This window comes from Ailuropoda melanoleuca, chromosome 2 (assembly GCF_002007445.2).
Source record: "Ailuropoda melanoleuca isolate Jingjing chromosome 2, ASM200744v2, whole genome shotgun sequence".
Classification (NCBI taxonomy): Eukaryota; Metazoa; Chordata; class Mammalia; order Carnivora; family Ursidae; genus Ailuropoda; species Ailuropoda melanoleuca.
This window is the reverse complement of record NC_048219.1, coordinates 198,937,696-198,951,844: the sequence shown is the minus strand read 5'-3', so window position 1 is coordinate 198,951,844 and position 14,149 is coordinate 198,937,696. Positions and strand designations below refer to the sequence as shown.

General features: G+C 51.8%; 1 protein-coding gene across 1 annotated transcript in view; it reads right to left on the bottom strand.

Annotated features, from left to right (window-relative positions):
• Positions 1 to 14,149, bottom strand: part of SNED1 (sushi, nidogen and EGF like domains 1) — a gene marked incomplete at its 5' end in the record, with an annotated part of 57,775 nt that overhangs the window by 33,408 nt on the left and 10,218 nt on the right. Inside the window, 8 exons of the mRNA XM_034642731.1 lie at positions 1,609 to 1,725; positions 2,489 to 2,602; positions 2,866 to 2,973; positions 3,254 to 3,379; positions 10,683 to 10,796; positions 10,904 to 11,017; positions 13,015 to 13,128; positions 13,385 to 13,510. Of these exons, the coding sequence (XP_034498622.1) occupies positions 1,609 to 1,725; positions 2,489 to 2,602; positions 2,866 to 2,973; positions 3,254 to 3,379; positions 10,683 to 10,796; positions 10,904 to 11,017; positions 13,015 to 13,128; positions 13,385 to 13,510 (933 nt within the window). The remainder of the gene's footprint in view (positions 1 to 1,608; positions 1,726 to 2,488; positions 2,603 to 2,865; positions 2,974 to 3,253; positions 3,380 to 10,682; positions 10,797 to 10,903; positions 11,018 to 13,014; positions 13,129 to 13,384; positions 13,511 to 14,149) is intronic.

Below are 14,149 nucleotides of genomic sequence, written 5' to 3'. Positions count from 1 at the left end.
GTGTGGACAAGGATAGGGAGAGACAGACAGAAGCAGGTGAACAGGGTCAGCCTCCGGGCCCTGCAGCACCCGTGACACCCTACGCATATCTCAACAGGTAGGTCCTGTGGGCCCAGAAGCCTCAGGCCCTTGGAAGCCCTCTGCCCACCCATCCTCTCTTGTCTGTCCCAGGCCCTGGGGACCACTGGGCCCTTCCTGGTGGAGAACTGGCCTGCATGGCCGGGAGCACAGCTGCAGCTGATAGCAGCTGGAATCCACTGCAGTCTGATTTTTGTTTTCTGTGCGTCTAGTGGCACCAGTGCATTTTCTCTGGGTCCTAACACCCTCCCACGGCCCTGAGGGGCTCACGTGCTGGCCTGTGCCTGAGGCGTCTACATACTTAAAGGCCTGCACCCTGAGGAATGGCACCTTCAGAGGCCCACGGAGGAGTGTAGACCCTTGGCTTCCTCGACATTCTTGGGAGCAACGTGCAGCAGGAAGGGGGCCTGCCTGTCACCATGCTCAGCCCTCCTCTCCCCACGACCCCACACCCCGCAGGGCCTCACAGGCTGCATGTCTAACTTCCAGCCGCCCTCCCCCAAAAGCTGCCGCCCCGTGTCCCCGCTTATGGGTGCCTTTGTTGAAGATGAAGGACCTCGGCCACCTGTGCAGGGAGCCAAGCTGGAGGGCTTCACTTTGGAAACACCCTCCTCCTCCTGCAGGGGTGGCCGACGCTGTGGGTTCCGTGGGTCAGAGCAGCAGGGACCTGCCCTTAGGACCACCGTGAGAGCAGAAGAGTCTTCCAGGTTAGCCGCCGACGCCTCTGTTCTCGGCACAAGCGAGAGGCCCAGAGGGGTGTGCGTGGCGCAGGTGCTGAGCTCCAGGAGACAGGCTGAGGCCCGCCGGGCTCTGCCGAGGGGGCACCGCTGCAGAGCCCTGAGCACCGCGTCTGAGTGCGTGGAAGACACAGGCCGGGGTAGGCGCTGGCGGGACGGCGAAGCCGCCACGTTCTCACGGAAGAAGACATTCGCTAATATGTAGACGTGTGAAGCGCTAACCTTCTCCAAGTTCCATTAGATTTAATAAGGCCCTAATGAATTTTTAAAAAATCAAGGATTCTCAAATCGATTTGGAAAAATGCCGAGTGGGAAGCGATGCCTATTCTGAGGAAAACCAAGTAGTGACCAGGAGGCCACGGAGCAGAACCACTAACTGAATAAGCAGCACTTGGGCGGCGGGAGGGGGAGGCCGTGAGGGCACAACACACGGAAGCTGGGCGACCGAGGAGAATAGCAATTCAGCGTGAGCGGGGCCCTCTCTGCCCTGCCCCGCCCTGGCCTCCCAGCCCTGCGCTGTGCNTGCGCTGTGCTGCCCTGCCCCTCCCAGCCCCGCGCTGCCCTCNGGGAAGCGATGCCTATTCTGAGGAAAACCAAGTAGTGACCAGGAGGCCACGGAGCAGAACCACTAACTGAATAAGCAGCACTTGGGCGGCGGGAGGGGGAGGCCGTGAGGGCACAACACACGGAAGCTGGGCGACCGAGGAGAATAGCAATTCAGCGTGAGCGGGGCCCTCTCTGCCCTGCCCCGCCCTGGCCTCCCAGCCCTGCGCTGTGCTGCCCTGCCGCCCACCTTTCTCGCAATGCCTGCCATGGAACCCTCGGGGGCACTCGCACGTGTAGGAGTCCTCATGGGCATCACAGGAGCCTCCGTTGAAGCAGGGGTCTGAGTCGCAGGGTGACGGCAGTGCTGCAGGGGGAGAGGGTGGTCACCCTGACATTTCAGCTGGAACCAAGCCACTTAAAATACGCTCTGGGGGCGCCTGGGTGGCACAGCGGTTAAGCATCTGCCTTCGGCTCAGGGCGTGATCCCGGCGTTATGGGATCGAGCCCCACATCAGGCTCCTCTGCTATGAGCCTGCTTCTTCCTCTCCCACTCCCCCTGCTTGTGTTCCCTCTCTCGCTGGCTGTCTCTATCTCTGTCAAATAAATAAATAAAATCTTTAAAAAAAAAAAATAAAAAATAAATAAAAAAAAAATAAAATACGCTCTGGGGAGAGGGGTTTTGATTCTTCACACCAGGCTCTAAGGCCCTTCCCTGGAAATTCTTTTGTTCTCGATTTCTCCAGAATTCACCCTACCTCTCCTGGGAGCTAGAATTGAGCTGTGGTGCACAGTTTTTGTACCAGCACCTCCATCAGCTTCACATGTAATTATACACTATGCAAGCCATTCATTATTTGTACACTCACAAATACACAGTAGTATTTCATCACATACTTAGACAGCCATGAACTATTTTAATGGCTAAGCTAGGGAAGAGCTTGTAGGCATCCAGAGGTGCTTTCCCAGCTGTGAGCCTCCTGCCGTGGAGGGGGTAGACTGCCAGGTCCCTATTACAGCGGACACCAGGCACACTCACCTACGGGGCCTCTTGTGGGCCAGTAGAGAAGCCCTGGCCTCTGCCTGCTTTGCCCCCACCCTCTCCCTGGTTTCCAGGCAGGCCCACTCACAGTGGCTGACGTTGTGGTCTGAGTGGCAGACGCAGAGGTAGCTTCCGCCGTACTCCATGCAGTAGCCGCCGTCAGGACACTGCGTGTTCACGTTGCAGGGAGTGGCTGTGACTTCTGCAGGGAAGGAAGAGGCCCATTCGTCTTCCTGGGGACTTCTTGTTCTTGAGAAGGGTCAGGCAGCCCCGCCAGGGTGGCCTGGTTCAGGCACTCTTGTGGCGGGCCCCCTCCTGGGGTGGGAGTCGGGGATCGTGGGACCGCTAGTTAAGGGTCTGGATCTGTGGTTTGGGCCCAGACCCAAGCCACCAGCTATACTCTGGTTTGGGGGATTTTCAGGGGCAGGGCAGGAAGTGTGCCCCGCTGCAGCCCTGGGCACTTACCAAATTCACAGAGGAGGCCAAAGAATCCTGGGGGGCACTGGCAGAGGGTGGTGTTGGCAGCCCCCAGGCATCTGCCACCATTACGGCACTCACAGTGGTCAGGGGTTCCTGCCGTAGACCAAAGGGGAAGCTCCAGTGTGGAGGTGCTGGAGGATTGGGGCCCTCTCCTGCTCTTGACCTGCCCTGTTCCTGTGGCTATCTTCCCATGAACACTGCTGTGCAGACACACACACACACACACACACACACACACACACACTGTCTCTCTCTCCCCCCCCCCACCCACTCATGGGTGTTTGCACACACACCCGTCTGCCTTCCTGTATGCACTACCCACAGGAGGACCCTGCCCTGGACCACAGCCCTGGCAGCCCTGGCCCAGACTCACTCTCCCTGCAGTCCGGGCCGGTGAAGCCCTGGGGGCATTCGCACACATAGCCCTCATCTGCATCCACACAGGTGCCCCCATTCTGGCAAGGGGCTGAGAGGCAGGCATCTGGCACTGGGTGGTTCCCTGCAAGAAAGACAGAGGTCACCAGAGGCTGCACAGCATGGGGGGAATGGGGCCGAGGGCCCCCTTGCGCAGGCCCCACAGCACTCAGTTCTCAGTGCAAGTGGGATTTAAGCCCGAGGCCCACTTTCTGGAAGCTGGTTTCTAGTTGCCCCTCATCATCTGAGCCTCCTCTGTGGAGCAGAAGGCAAAGCAAGAGTATGGAGACCCCACGGTACTCACCAAAGGGCCCAGCTAAGACCAGAGGGCTCCAAACAGATGCTCCTACTCAAGCATCATGTTAGTAACGTGGTTGGGATTTTCCAGATACAGTTTTTGTTGATTTCTGGTTTAACTACTATAATCAGAGGACACAGCCCTTTTCAACTGATTGAGCTTTATTTTATGTCCTGCAGGATGGTCTCTCCTGGTGAGTGCTCCATGAGCACTTGGAAAGGATGTGAGTGTCTATAAACGTCACTTAGGTCAGGTGGGCTGACGGTGCTGTTTGCGTCTTTGAGGTCTGCTGATCCTGCGAATCACTGAGAGCGGCGCCTCGGACCACTGCCCATACTTACAGATCTGTTCTCCTTGTTGCCCATGTATTTTGATGCATGTTCATAGGGGCAAGTACATTACAATTGCTATACCTTTTGATGACTTGACACCTTTGTCATAAAAGACCCTTCTGTTTCTGGCAGTACTCCTTTTTCTAGAGTTTAGTCTGTTTGCCATGAATATAACCACTCTGACTTCTCTTGCTCAGTGTTTGTCAGCCTGTTCCTTTTCATTGTTTAGATGTTTGATTTCTTCATATGGTTCAGAATTTATCTTTTAAATAATATATGGCAAAATTGACTTTTGCTCGATGTACACTTCTATGAATTTTAACACATGTATAGATTTGTGTTGCCCCCGCCACAGTCAGGACACAGAACACTCCGTTACCCCAAATACTTCCTTGTTGTATCTTCAGAGTTGTAGACTCCCTCCCCTCTGGAGCCCCCAGCAACCACTGATCTGCTCATCACTGCAGCTTTGTTGCTTTAAGGACGCCAGAATGGAAGATTACTCTTGAACGGTACGCAATCTTTCGAGACTGGCTTCTTTCACTCAGCATAAGGCCTCGGAGGTCTGTCTCAGTTGTGTGATCAGAAGTCACGTGTCCCATGAACGGGGAAGGACATTTGGGTTCTCAGGTTTTGGTGATTGTAAATAGACATGCTATAAACATTTGTGTATTTTGTGTGAACGTAAGTTGTCATTTCTTTAGGGTTAATAGCTAGGAATGGAATTGCTGGATCATATTATAAGTGTATGTTTAACTTTATGAAAAGCTGCCAAGCTGTTTTCACAGTGGCTAAACATTTGGGATCACCACCAAAAATACGTAAGAGTTCCCACAGTTCTGTGTCCTCACCAGTCAGCACTTTTTATTTTAGCCATTCTGATAGGTTTGTGGTGGCACCTCATCGTGACTTTAATTTGCAACTCAACGATGACTTTAATTTGCAACTCAACGATGCCTAATGATAGTGACAAATGACTACATTTGTTCATCTGCCCTTTTGCCTTCCAGATATCCTTTTTGGTTAGATGTCTGTTGAGATCTTTTGTCCATGTTTTGGTTGGTTTCTCACAGTTAAGCGTGGAGAGTTCTTTATGCGTTCCAGACGCCAGGCCTTTGTCACACGGGAGTGCTTTGAGCACCTCTCCAAGCACACGGCCTGTCTTCTCGTTCTCTTGACCGTGTCTTTCACAGAGCAGCGTGTGTCATTCTGATGAGGCCCACTTCTGTTTTTCTTTGCTGGAGTGTACTCTCCATGTCTTACCCAGCACTGTTCATGTAACCACAGGTCACTCAGGTTTTTCTCCTGTGTTTTCTTCTACGAATGTCACGGCCACGATTCATTATGACCTAATCTTGTACAAGGTGTGAGGTTGAAGCTGAAGTTCACTTTCTACATGAGAACGTCCAATCGTTCCAGTACCATGTGTTGAAAAGATCATCCTTTCTCCACTGAATTGCTGCCATGCCTTTAAAAAACCTTGGCTCTGTTCGTGTGGGTCTACTTGTGGACCCTCTCTTGTGTTCCACGGATGTGTGCGTCGATCCCTTTGCCAGTACCACAGGATCCTGACCACTATAGCTTTATAGTAAGTCTCAACACTAAGTATTGTGATGCCTCGAAATGTATTCTTCTTCAAAATTGTTTTGGCTATCTCAATTCCTTTGCCTTTCCATATAAATTTTAGAACCAGCTTGTCCAAAGCTACAGAAAACTCTGTTGAGACTTTGATTGGAATCATGTTAAATCCATCAATCAGTTTGGGGAGAACTGACATATTTACTATGTTGAGTCTTCCAATCCATGAACATGGGATGTCCTTCCATTTATTCAGATCAGATTACAAGTCCCGTACATGTTTTATTAGATTTATACCTAAGTCTTTCAGCTTGAGGGAAGCTATTATAAATGGTATTGTTGTTAATATTTTGGATCAGATTACAATGCCCAATGGAGGGAACTCAGGAGTTCATAGATGATTGTAGGGTTGCAGCCCCAAGATCCCCCGCTCTGCAACCTCCCCATAGTTTCCAGTGCTCTGGGGTTGCCCTTTTTAGTCCTCTGGCAAGAGAGGTGGGCTTTTATGGCCCCACTCTACTACTTACTTCCTGTAAGAACACTCATGTCTGGGCCAAGTGGTGAGTGGACAGAGAAAAAGAAAAACGATGGAAGTTGCCCAGCCTTGTGGAGCCGTAGGACCTCCACTTGGAGAGGAAGTTTCCTCCTGTCCAGACCACTGAGGCCCCTGAGGGAATCCGCCCCCCCTTGCTGCTGTTGTTGGTCCTGCTTCCCGTGGCCAACTGGTGGCTGCTCTTGGAGCTCTCTCCATCCATCTGATGCTCACTTCTGGTCTGGGAGCTGCTTTGAATTCAGGCAGGGGGGACACCAGAGGAAAAAAATGGTGAACTCACCACTGGTTCTGTGGTGCTTCGAAGCTTGGTCCTCTTCCCCAATCCACCTGCTACTATTTATTTTTCAGAGTCCTCAGATAGCTACTCCATGCATTCTGTCCAGGATTTATGGCTGCATTCAGTGGGAGACACAAGGTAGAGTGTGCTTACTCCATCTTACCCCAAACCGGAATCCCATTCCAATTTTCAAATTATTTTCAATTTATCTGTGTCTTTATATTTATAGTAGGTTTCTTGTAGATAGTATATAGTTGCATCTTGCTTTTCAGTTCAATTTTACAATGTCTGCCTTTTGACTGGTGTGTCTAACCAGTTAACGTAACTATCAGTATGATTAAACCTCCCGTCTTGCTCTTGGTTATCATCTGTCCCAATTATTCTTTATTCCTTTTGTCTTCTTTTCCTGCCTTCTGGATGAAGTGTTTTTAGGATTCCATTTTATTTCCACCATTGGTTTATTGGCTATAACTCTATTATTATTATTTTTCTTGTTTCTCTGGGTTTATATCTTTAACTTATTGTAGTTTACCTTCAAACAATATCACACCACTTTATATATAATGTAAGGTCATTACTATATTATTTCCATCTTTCCCTTCCTATCCCTTATGCCAGACATGGATAAACTATGGCTTGCAGACCAAATCTTGCCTGCCACCCATTTTTTTTTTTAAAGATTTTATTTATTTATTCGACAGAGATAGAGACAGCAGCGAGACAGGGAACACAAGCAGGGGGAGTGGGAGAGGAAGAAGCAGGCTCATAGCGGAGGAGCCCGATGCGGGGCTCGATCCCAGAACGCTGGGATCACGCCCTGAGTCGAAGGCAGACGCTTAACGACTGCGCCACCCAGGCGCCCCTGCCACCCATTTTTAAAAACAGTTTCCTTGGAAAACAGCCATGCCCGTTCATTTATGTATGTCTGTGGCTGGCTGCTTTTGCATTGTGTGGGCAAAGTTGAGTATCTGTGATCACATGGCTCATAAAGCCAAAAATATTAATATCTGGCCCTTCACAGAAAAAGTTCACACACTCTGCTTTAAACTATTGAGGTCATACGTTTTATTTCTATAGATGTTATGAACCCCATAACATATTTTTATTTTTTGTGTTAAAATTATCTTTAAAGAGATTAAAAATTAAGAAGAAAGGTATTTTACAGGCATACCTTGGAGATATGGTGGGTTTGGTTCCAGACCACTGTAATAAAGCGGATATGGCAATAAAGCGAGTCAAATGAATTTTCTGGTTTCCTAGTGCCTATAAAAGTTATGTTAACACTACATTGAAGTCTGTTAAGTGTGTAATAGCATCATGTCTAAGAAAATGTACACACCTTAATTAAAAAACACTTTGCTAAAAAATGGTAACCATCATCTGAGATTTCGTGAGTCATAATCACTGACCACAGATCACCATAACAAATATCACCATAATTTAAAATTTTGAAATACTGCAGAATTACCAAAATGTGACACAGAGACACAAAGTGAATGAATGCTGTTGGAAAAATGGCCTTTTGGACTCGCTTGGTGCAGGGTTGCCACAAAGCTTCAGTTTGTACAGAACACAGTATCAGTGAGGGGCAATAAAATGGGGTGTGCCCGGGCGTCTACTGTTTCTAGAGCTCTTCATTCATTGCTGTAGGTATGGATTTTCATCGGGTGCCATTTTTCTTCAGTCTAAGGAATTTCCTTTAATGTTTTTTATAAAGCAGATATGCTGGTGATGGATAATTATCTATTTCTGCTGTCTATAAAAATATCTTAATTTCACCTTAAGTTTTGAAAGATAATTTTCCTGTGTATAGACTACTAGGTCGAGAGTGCACTGTCTTGGGCTTGCATTGTTTCCGATGAGAAGTCTGTTACGATTCTTGTTTCTCTGTATGTACTGTGTCTTGTCTTTTCCCTCTGGCTGCTTTTTGGATGTTCTCTTGGTTATTGGTTTTCAGCAGTTTGATTATGATGTGCTTCATGTGATTTTCTTCATGCTTTTCTTGGATGTGTGGGTTTTAATTTCCATCAAATTTAGAAAATATTTGTCTATTACTTTCTCATTCATTTTCTGTGCTCCTCTGGTCCCCTCCCTCCTTCTGGGACTCCACACGTACATACACCAGACTGCCTGGTGTGTGCCCCACAGGTCACTGAAGAGATGGTCTTGGTTGCAGTCTCTTTCCTTCCTGTGCTGCTTGTTGGGTTCTTTCTCTCTTCAAGTTCACTGATCTTTCCTCCTGCAATATGTAGCCTGCTGTTAATATAGCCAGTGTATTTTTTAAATTGAGATTTTATGTTTTTATCTCTAGAAGTTTCTTCTCTTATATCTTCTACTTCTGTGTTTTTTTCCTCAATGGTCTTGAGCACGTGGAGCATGTTCATAGCTGATGATTAAACATGCATATCTGCTAATTTCATCATCTCTGCCATCTGTTTCTATTGATCTGTTTTTCTTCTGGCTGTGGGTCATATATTCTTGATTCTTAGTATGCCTGATAATTTTTGGTTGGGTATTTTGAGGTCCTAGATTCTGTTATATTCCTTTGAAGAGTATAGGGTTTGATTCTGGCATATGGTTAAATTACTTGGGATTGTTTTGATCCTTTCAAACTTTCCTGTAATATTTGCTAGGACAGGTCAGATTAGCCTTTGTTCTAGTGTTTACTTATCCATACCACCAACCTGATACCCCAGTGGGGACTCTACTCAGTCTTGGCCCTGGGTGTGAGGAGCTCTGCATGCAGTCTGGCTGTAGAAAAGTGAGTTATTCCCAGCCTTGTTCGAGTTCCAGGGATCGTCTGACTCAGCACTCCCAGTGGTTCTTTCCCCAGCCTCGTGGATTTCACCCCGACGGTGCTGAGTGAAGAGGCAAGGGGTCCTTCTGCATGTCTTCAGAGATTCTTCTTGCTCTCTCCCCAATCCCTCAACTCCATCCTTTCTGGAATTCTCCCCACAAACTGCAGCTACCGAACAAGAAACTCTGTCTCCGTGACCCAGAGACTCAGAGGCACTGCTAGAGTCTGGATCCCCTTGCTGCACAGTGGCCTGGAAACTTCCTGCAGGCAGACTTGGGCGTAACTGTAGCGTGCACTTCATTTCAGTGGCTCCTCCCAGGGGTAACGACCCTGTGATGCCTGTTTCAATGGCTGAAAACAGTTGTTTCATATGTTTTGTCTGGTTTTCTAGTTTTGATGGTGAGGGAAGTTCCCAGAGCAGTCAATCTTTCTTGGCCAGAAGCAGAAGAATGGGTACTATTTTTTAAAATTATCTCTAATTTTTGGCCAACTTCCTGTTGAATCTGGTTAGAATGTCCAGAGTGGCACTTTGTAATGTGACTAATAAGCTTTTATTAGGGGTGGAGGTGTCAGTTCTGTTGTTTCTAATTGGTTGCTTTCATTTCCATTATTCTTTCCCTACAAAAGGTGGTTTCTTTGCAAAATCTTTTGAAATCACTGATCTGTTTTCTAACATGAGCTCAGTTAAATACACAGATATCTAGATAACAATCTGGCCAAGGTGAACTGTGACCATTACAGTGATTTTAAGCAGCCGAACAGGTAAGGTTGCTGCCCTCCCTTCCTCCCCTCCACATGGCAGAGCCTCACCCTCTCCTCAGGACACAGCCTGTCCTATGTGTGGCCCTCTGACCAAAGACTGATGGAGGGCATAGCATCCATCTATATCTTACTTATGGGTAAAATTTAATTTCCTTCTTAAACTTTTAGACTCAAACTAAATCTGACAAGCTTGTCTTGAGCATCTCCCTGGGGAGATGCTGCCGGTGCTGTGAACTTTGCTATCAGGGACCGAGCGAGGCCTTTGGCGGTCAGGGCAATGTCAGATGCTAACAACCTGAATTTATTCTGTGGGTTGTAAAATTGAGTTGGTCTTTTAACTGATCCACCAAGTCATAACCAGCATTTAAAACAACATGAAGTAGAAACTAGCAGATTTCATCACATGTAATAAAGGTCAGTTTTCTTGCCAACTCCCGTGGCTTCTTCCCTTGCACGGTGAGGGGTCTGGAGTAGGAAAGAAGGATGTTAAAAAGCCAAGAATCTCCTGAGCAGGAAGAGGAGCTGTGAGAGGGTGGCCATCTTGCAGCACATTTTATAGATGGCGACCGGGACTGGAGGGGACTGGAGGGGACAGGAGGCACGCTCAGCCCCACACCACACGTGGCAGCAGAGTTGGGACCAGCTGGCAGCTCAGGGGACCTGCCAGCACAGGCAGGCCTGGGGAGATGACCCCCCGGGTTAGAAGCGGGGCTGAGCTGGACAGTTAGGGAAAGGGGCCAGATGACCGCACGGGACCGCTGTCACTGGGGGCTGCGGGCGCAGGCCGTTACCTGTCTCGCAGCGAGGTCCCTCGAAGGGCTCTGCGCACAGGCAGGTGAAGTTCCCCACGCGGTCAACACACGAGCCCCCATTGAGGCACGGGCTGGAGGCACATTCGTCCACATCTGGGGGCAGCGGAGGTGGGAGCTTGGCTCGAGCCAGCCTTTGACTCCCAGGCACCTGGTGTGGCCGGGCGGGAGCCTCTCCCGCCCCCCCGGGGCCGGCCCCTCACCCGTCTCGCAGGCCATGCCTGTGTAGCCGGCTAGGCACAGGCACACCGCCGAACCGTGCTCCGCCTGGCACCGGCCGCCGTTCTCGCATTCCCTGGCATCACATGGAGACAGTGCTGCCAGGGCAGAGGGGTGGCAGGCGTCGGACTCCTGCCGACCCCATTCTGGAGGGCGTCAGGCTGTGGGGGGCCTGGCTGGACAGTCCCCACCCGGCAGCCCTGCGCCTGGCTGCACAGGGTCTGTTTCAGCACGGCCCAGGTGGAAGCAGGCCATGTGCGCTGGTTGGGGGCGCAGGGGCGAGTGGGTGCTTGTTCTCAGCTGCCAGCACGGAGCGGGCTTCTGGAGCACTAGCTGGTGGGATTCCTCTGGGCAGGGCAGAGGGATACAGCCTGTGATGGGGTCTTGAAGGGGGTGCAGTGTGCGGAAGTGCAGGAAGGGCTTGAATGGCCCTGAGGGGGCCGGTCGTTGGGGTTGGGGTGAGGGCGTGGGGAGGTCACATGTCTTGCTGCAGGGCGGTGTGCAAAGGCCCTCAGCCCCCATCAGGTGGGAGTGAGCTGGAGTGGAGCTTGCCTCTGGCCACCTTCACCCAGCATGCTGACCTGTCAGACTCCTTGGTGGCTGCTGGCCCGTGAGCCCTGGCAGCTGAGCCAGGAAGGTGGGGGGACACTGCCTTCCCTCAGCTATGTCACGTGTCCTGATAACAGCACATGTCCCAAACAACTCTGTATAGGAGCCAAAGGGATCCTCAGAGCATGTAGCCCTCCCCGGACTCGCGGGGACCCGTGGGAGGAAGGAGAGGGGAGGTGTGGGGGTGCTTTGGTGGCCATAGCGCTAGGTGACCCCTGTGTCCACCGAGGAGCCGCGCTGGGCGCCTGTGGGGAGGGAAGGCTCCCAGTGAGCAGCACACGTGTCCCCGCCTAGAAGCCGCTGTGCATCTCTGCTGCTGTGTGCTCGGTGGGCCCAGGTGTGTCCCGAGACCAGTGAGCCTCCGTGGGAACGTGGGACCTGTCAGTGTCACCACAGTGGCCATGAGGAATCCAAGGCATAGGGCTACTGGCTACAGCGTCAGGCCCTCCTAGGGCCCTCGCTGGGCCCAGACATGTGTATGTACACTGGCGTCACAGACTTTAACACATTTCTTGTGGCTCTGAGTCGCTTTAGAAATAGTTGTTCTAGCCTGGGACATTCTTGTACGATTGTTACTTGTACACACTTGATTTAACAATGTGTTACATGTGTTTCTAAGTAATGGTTACACATCAGTAAGTGTATTTAGGGGAATGGGTGTGGGTCCAGCCCAGTGGGGATTAGAGGTCATGGTGCTTTGATTTTAAGGGCCTCTCTTTTTTGGGCTCCCCTAGTAGCTTCCCACGGTGAGACTGGGGGCAACAGTGGGGGGCCCATCTTCCTTCACCAGGTGGGCAAAGAGCCAGAGTGAAGGGGCCCCAGAGAGGGCTGGATGAAGGGCAGGAAGTGGAAGCTGGATCTGCCAGCATTGCTTCAAAAGAGCCACACTCAGAAATGGGGTGGCACAGTGGGGTGCAGCTGCTGTCTGGAAGCAGCAAGGGGGTCTCAAGAAGGACCCCAACCCATGCCTAGGCTGTGAGACCCTGGGGGCTGGAGAGGAACAGCCTCCCGTCCTGTTGGGAGCTACTGGGGGTGGGGTTCTGGTGATACAGACAGGAAGAGGGTCGGGTGGGGAATTGTGCCCTTCTGCACCCCACAGCTGGTCTGTCTGACCTCAGGAACCCCCACGTTCCTATCGAGCCAATCCAGAGCTGAGGGGCAGTGATGGCTCCAATCGTACCTGGGTGGCTCTCAGCCAGGCCCCATGGCCAGGCTGGAACCAGGCACTGGCCTGTTTCAAGATGTCATCCCTGTCTGAACACCAGGGCCCAGAAGGCCTGAGTGCTGTGGTCAGCGCTCCCACCACGCCCACGAGATGGGGCTTTCCTCTAGAGTCTGAGCTTCTGCCCCCATGGGCCTACTGCCAAGCCCTTTGTGGATGCTGACCCAGTGCTCCCGTGAGGCAGACCACACCCTCCTCGTCAGGCAGGACCGTCCGATCATCCTGCCCCAGTGGGGCTGTAGGGCCCAGGCCCGCTGCTCTTACCTGCCTCACAGGTGGGTCCCCCGAAGCCGGCCGGGCACTGGCAGCTGAAGCGGTTGATACCCTGTGTGCAGGTCCCGCCATTCTGACACGGATGTGAAGCACATTCATTCACATCTGAGAAACAGAGCAGGCTGGGCCTCAGTGGAGGAAGCCAGATTGAGGGGGATCTGCCTGGACCCCTTCTGGTCCTTACTTCCAGGGGGGTCGGCTCAGAAGGGGCCGCTGTAGCACCCACCCACCGTGCTCACAGTCGGGGAGCCACAGCGTTCGTGCACTCCCCCAGACCCCCCCACAGTGCCCACACCATGGGGACACAGACCCTTGACCTTGGGCCCTGGGGCCCCTGGCTGTGCTGGCAGCATGAACTCACCCAGGTGACACCTCCTGCCCGTGAAGCCTGAGAGGCAGGAGCAGGTGTAGGAGGGGTTGCCCGTGACACAGTCATCAATGCACTTGCCGCCATTGAGGCACGGGCGCAGGGCCAGGCACACGGAGGCTGTGGACACAGGAAGGAGCAAGCCGTCCCTTCCCTCCCCCTACCCAAAGGGCCCGTCTCTGAGGAATGCACCCACGGTTAGCTTCCCGGGTCTCCCCAGGGTGCCCAGTGCGTCTGCTGTCGGTGCCTGCCTGCGTGTCCTGCTGACATTCAGATCCCCGAGCTGGGACTCTGGCTTCCCCAGCGTCCGTCATACCCATAGCACCATTTTTTAAATTTTTGTTTTTTTTTAGATTTTATTCATTTGTTAGCGCGCGTGCATGCACGCACAAGCGGGGGCAGCAGCAGAGGGAGAGGGAGAAGCAGGCTCCCCAGTGAGCAGGGAGCCGCTACAGGGGGCTCGATCCCAGGACCCCGAGATCATGACCTGAGCCGAAGGCAGAGGCTTAACCACCTGAGCCACCCTGGCACCCCCCACAGCACCTTCTTATCCCTTTAATCCATCAACTTCCAGATTTGTCTGAGGAACTAAGAAGACACAAACCCAAGGGTGCCCAGCAACACAGGAAGATGTGAGTGTGCCTCATGGGAAAAACATCCACAGACGTGGGAAAGGGGGACCCCGTGGGAACCGGAGGTGGGGGGACCCTCAGACCCTCGGGGGGTGCAGTCTGATCTCAGCGCTGCCACCAGTAGTTG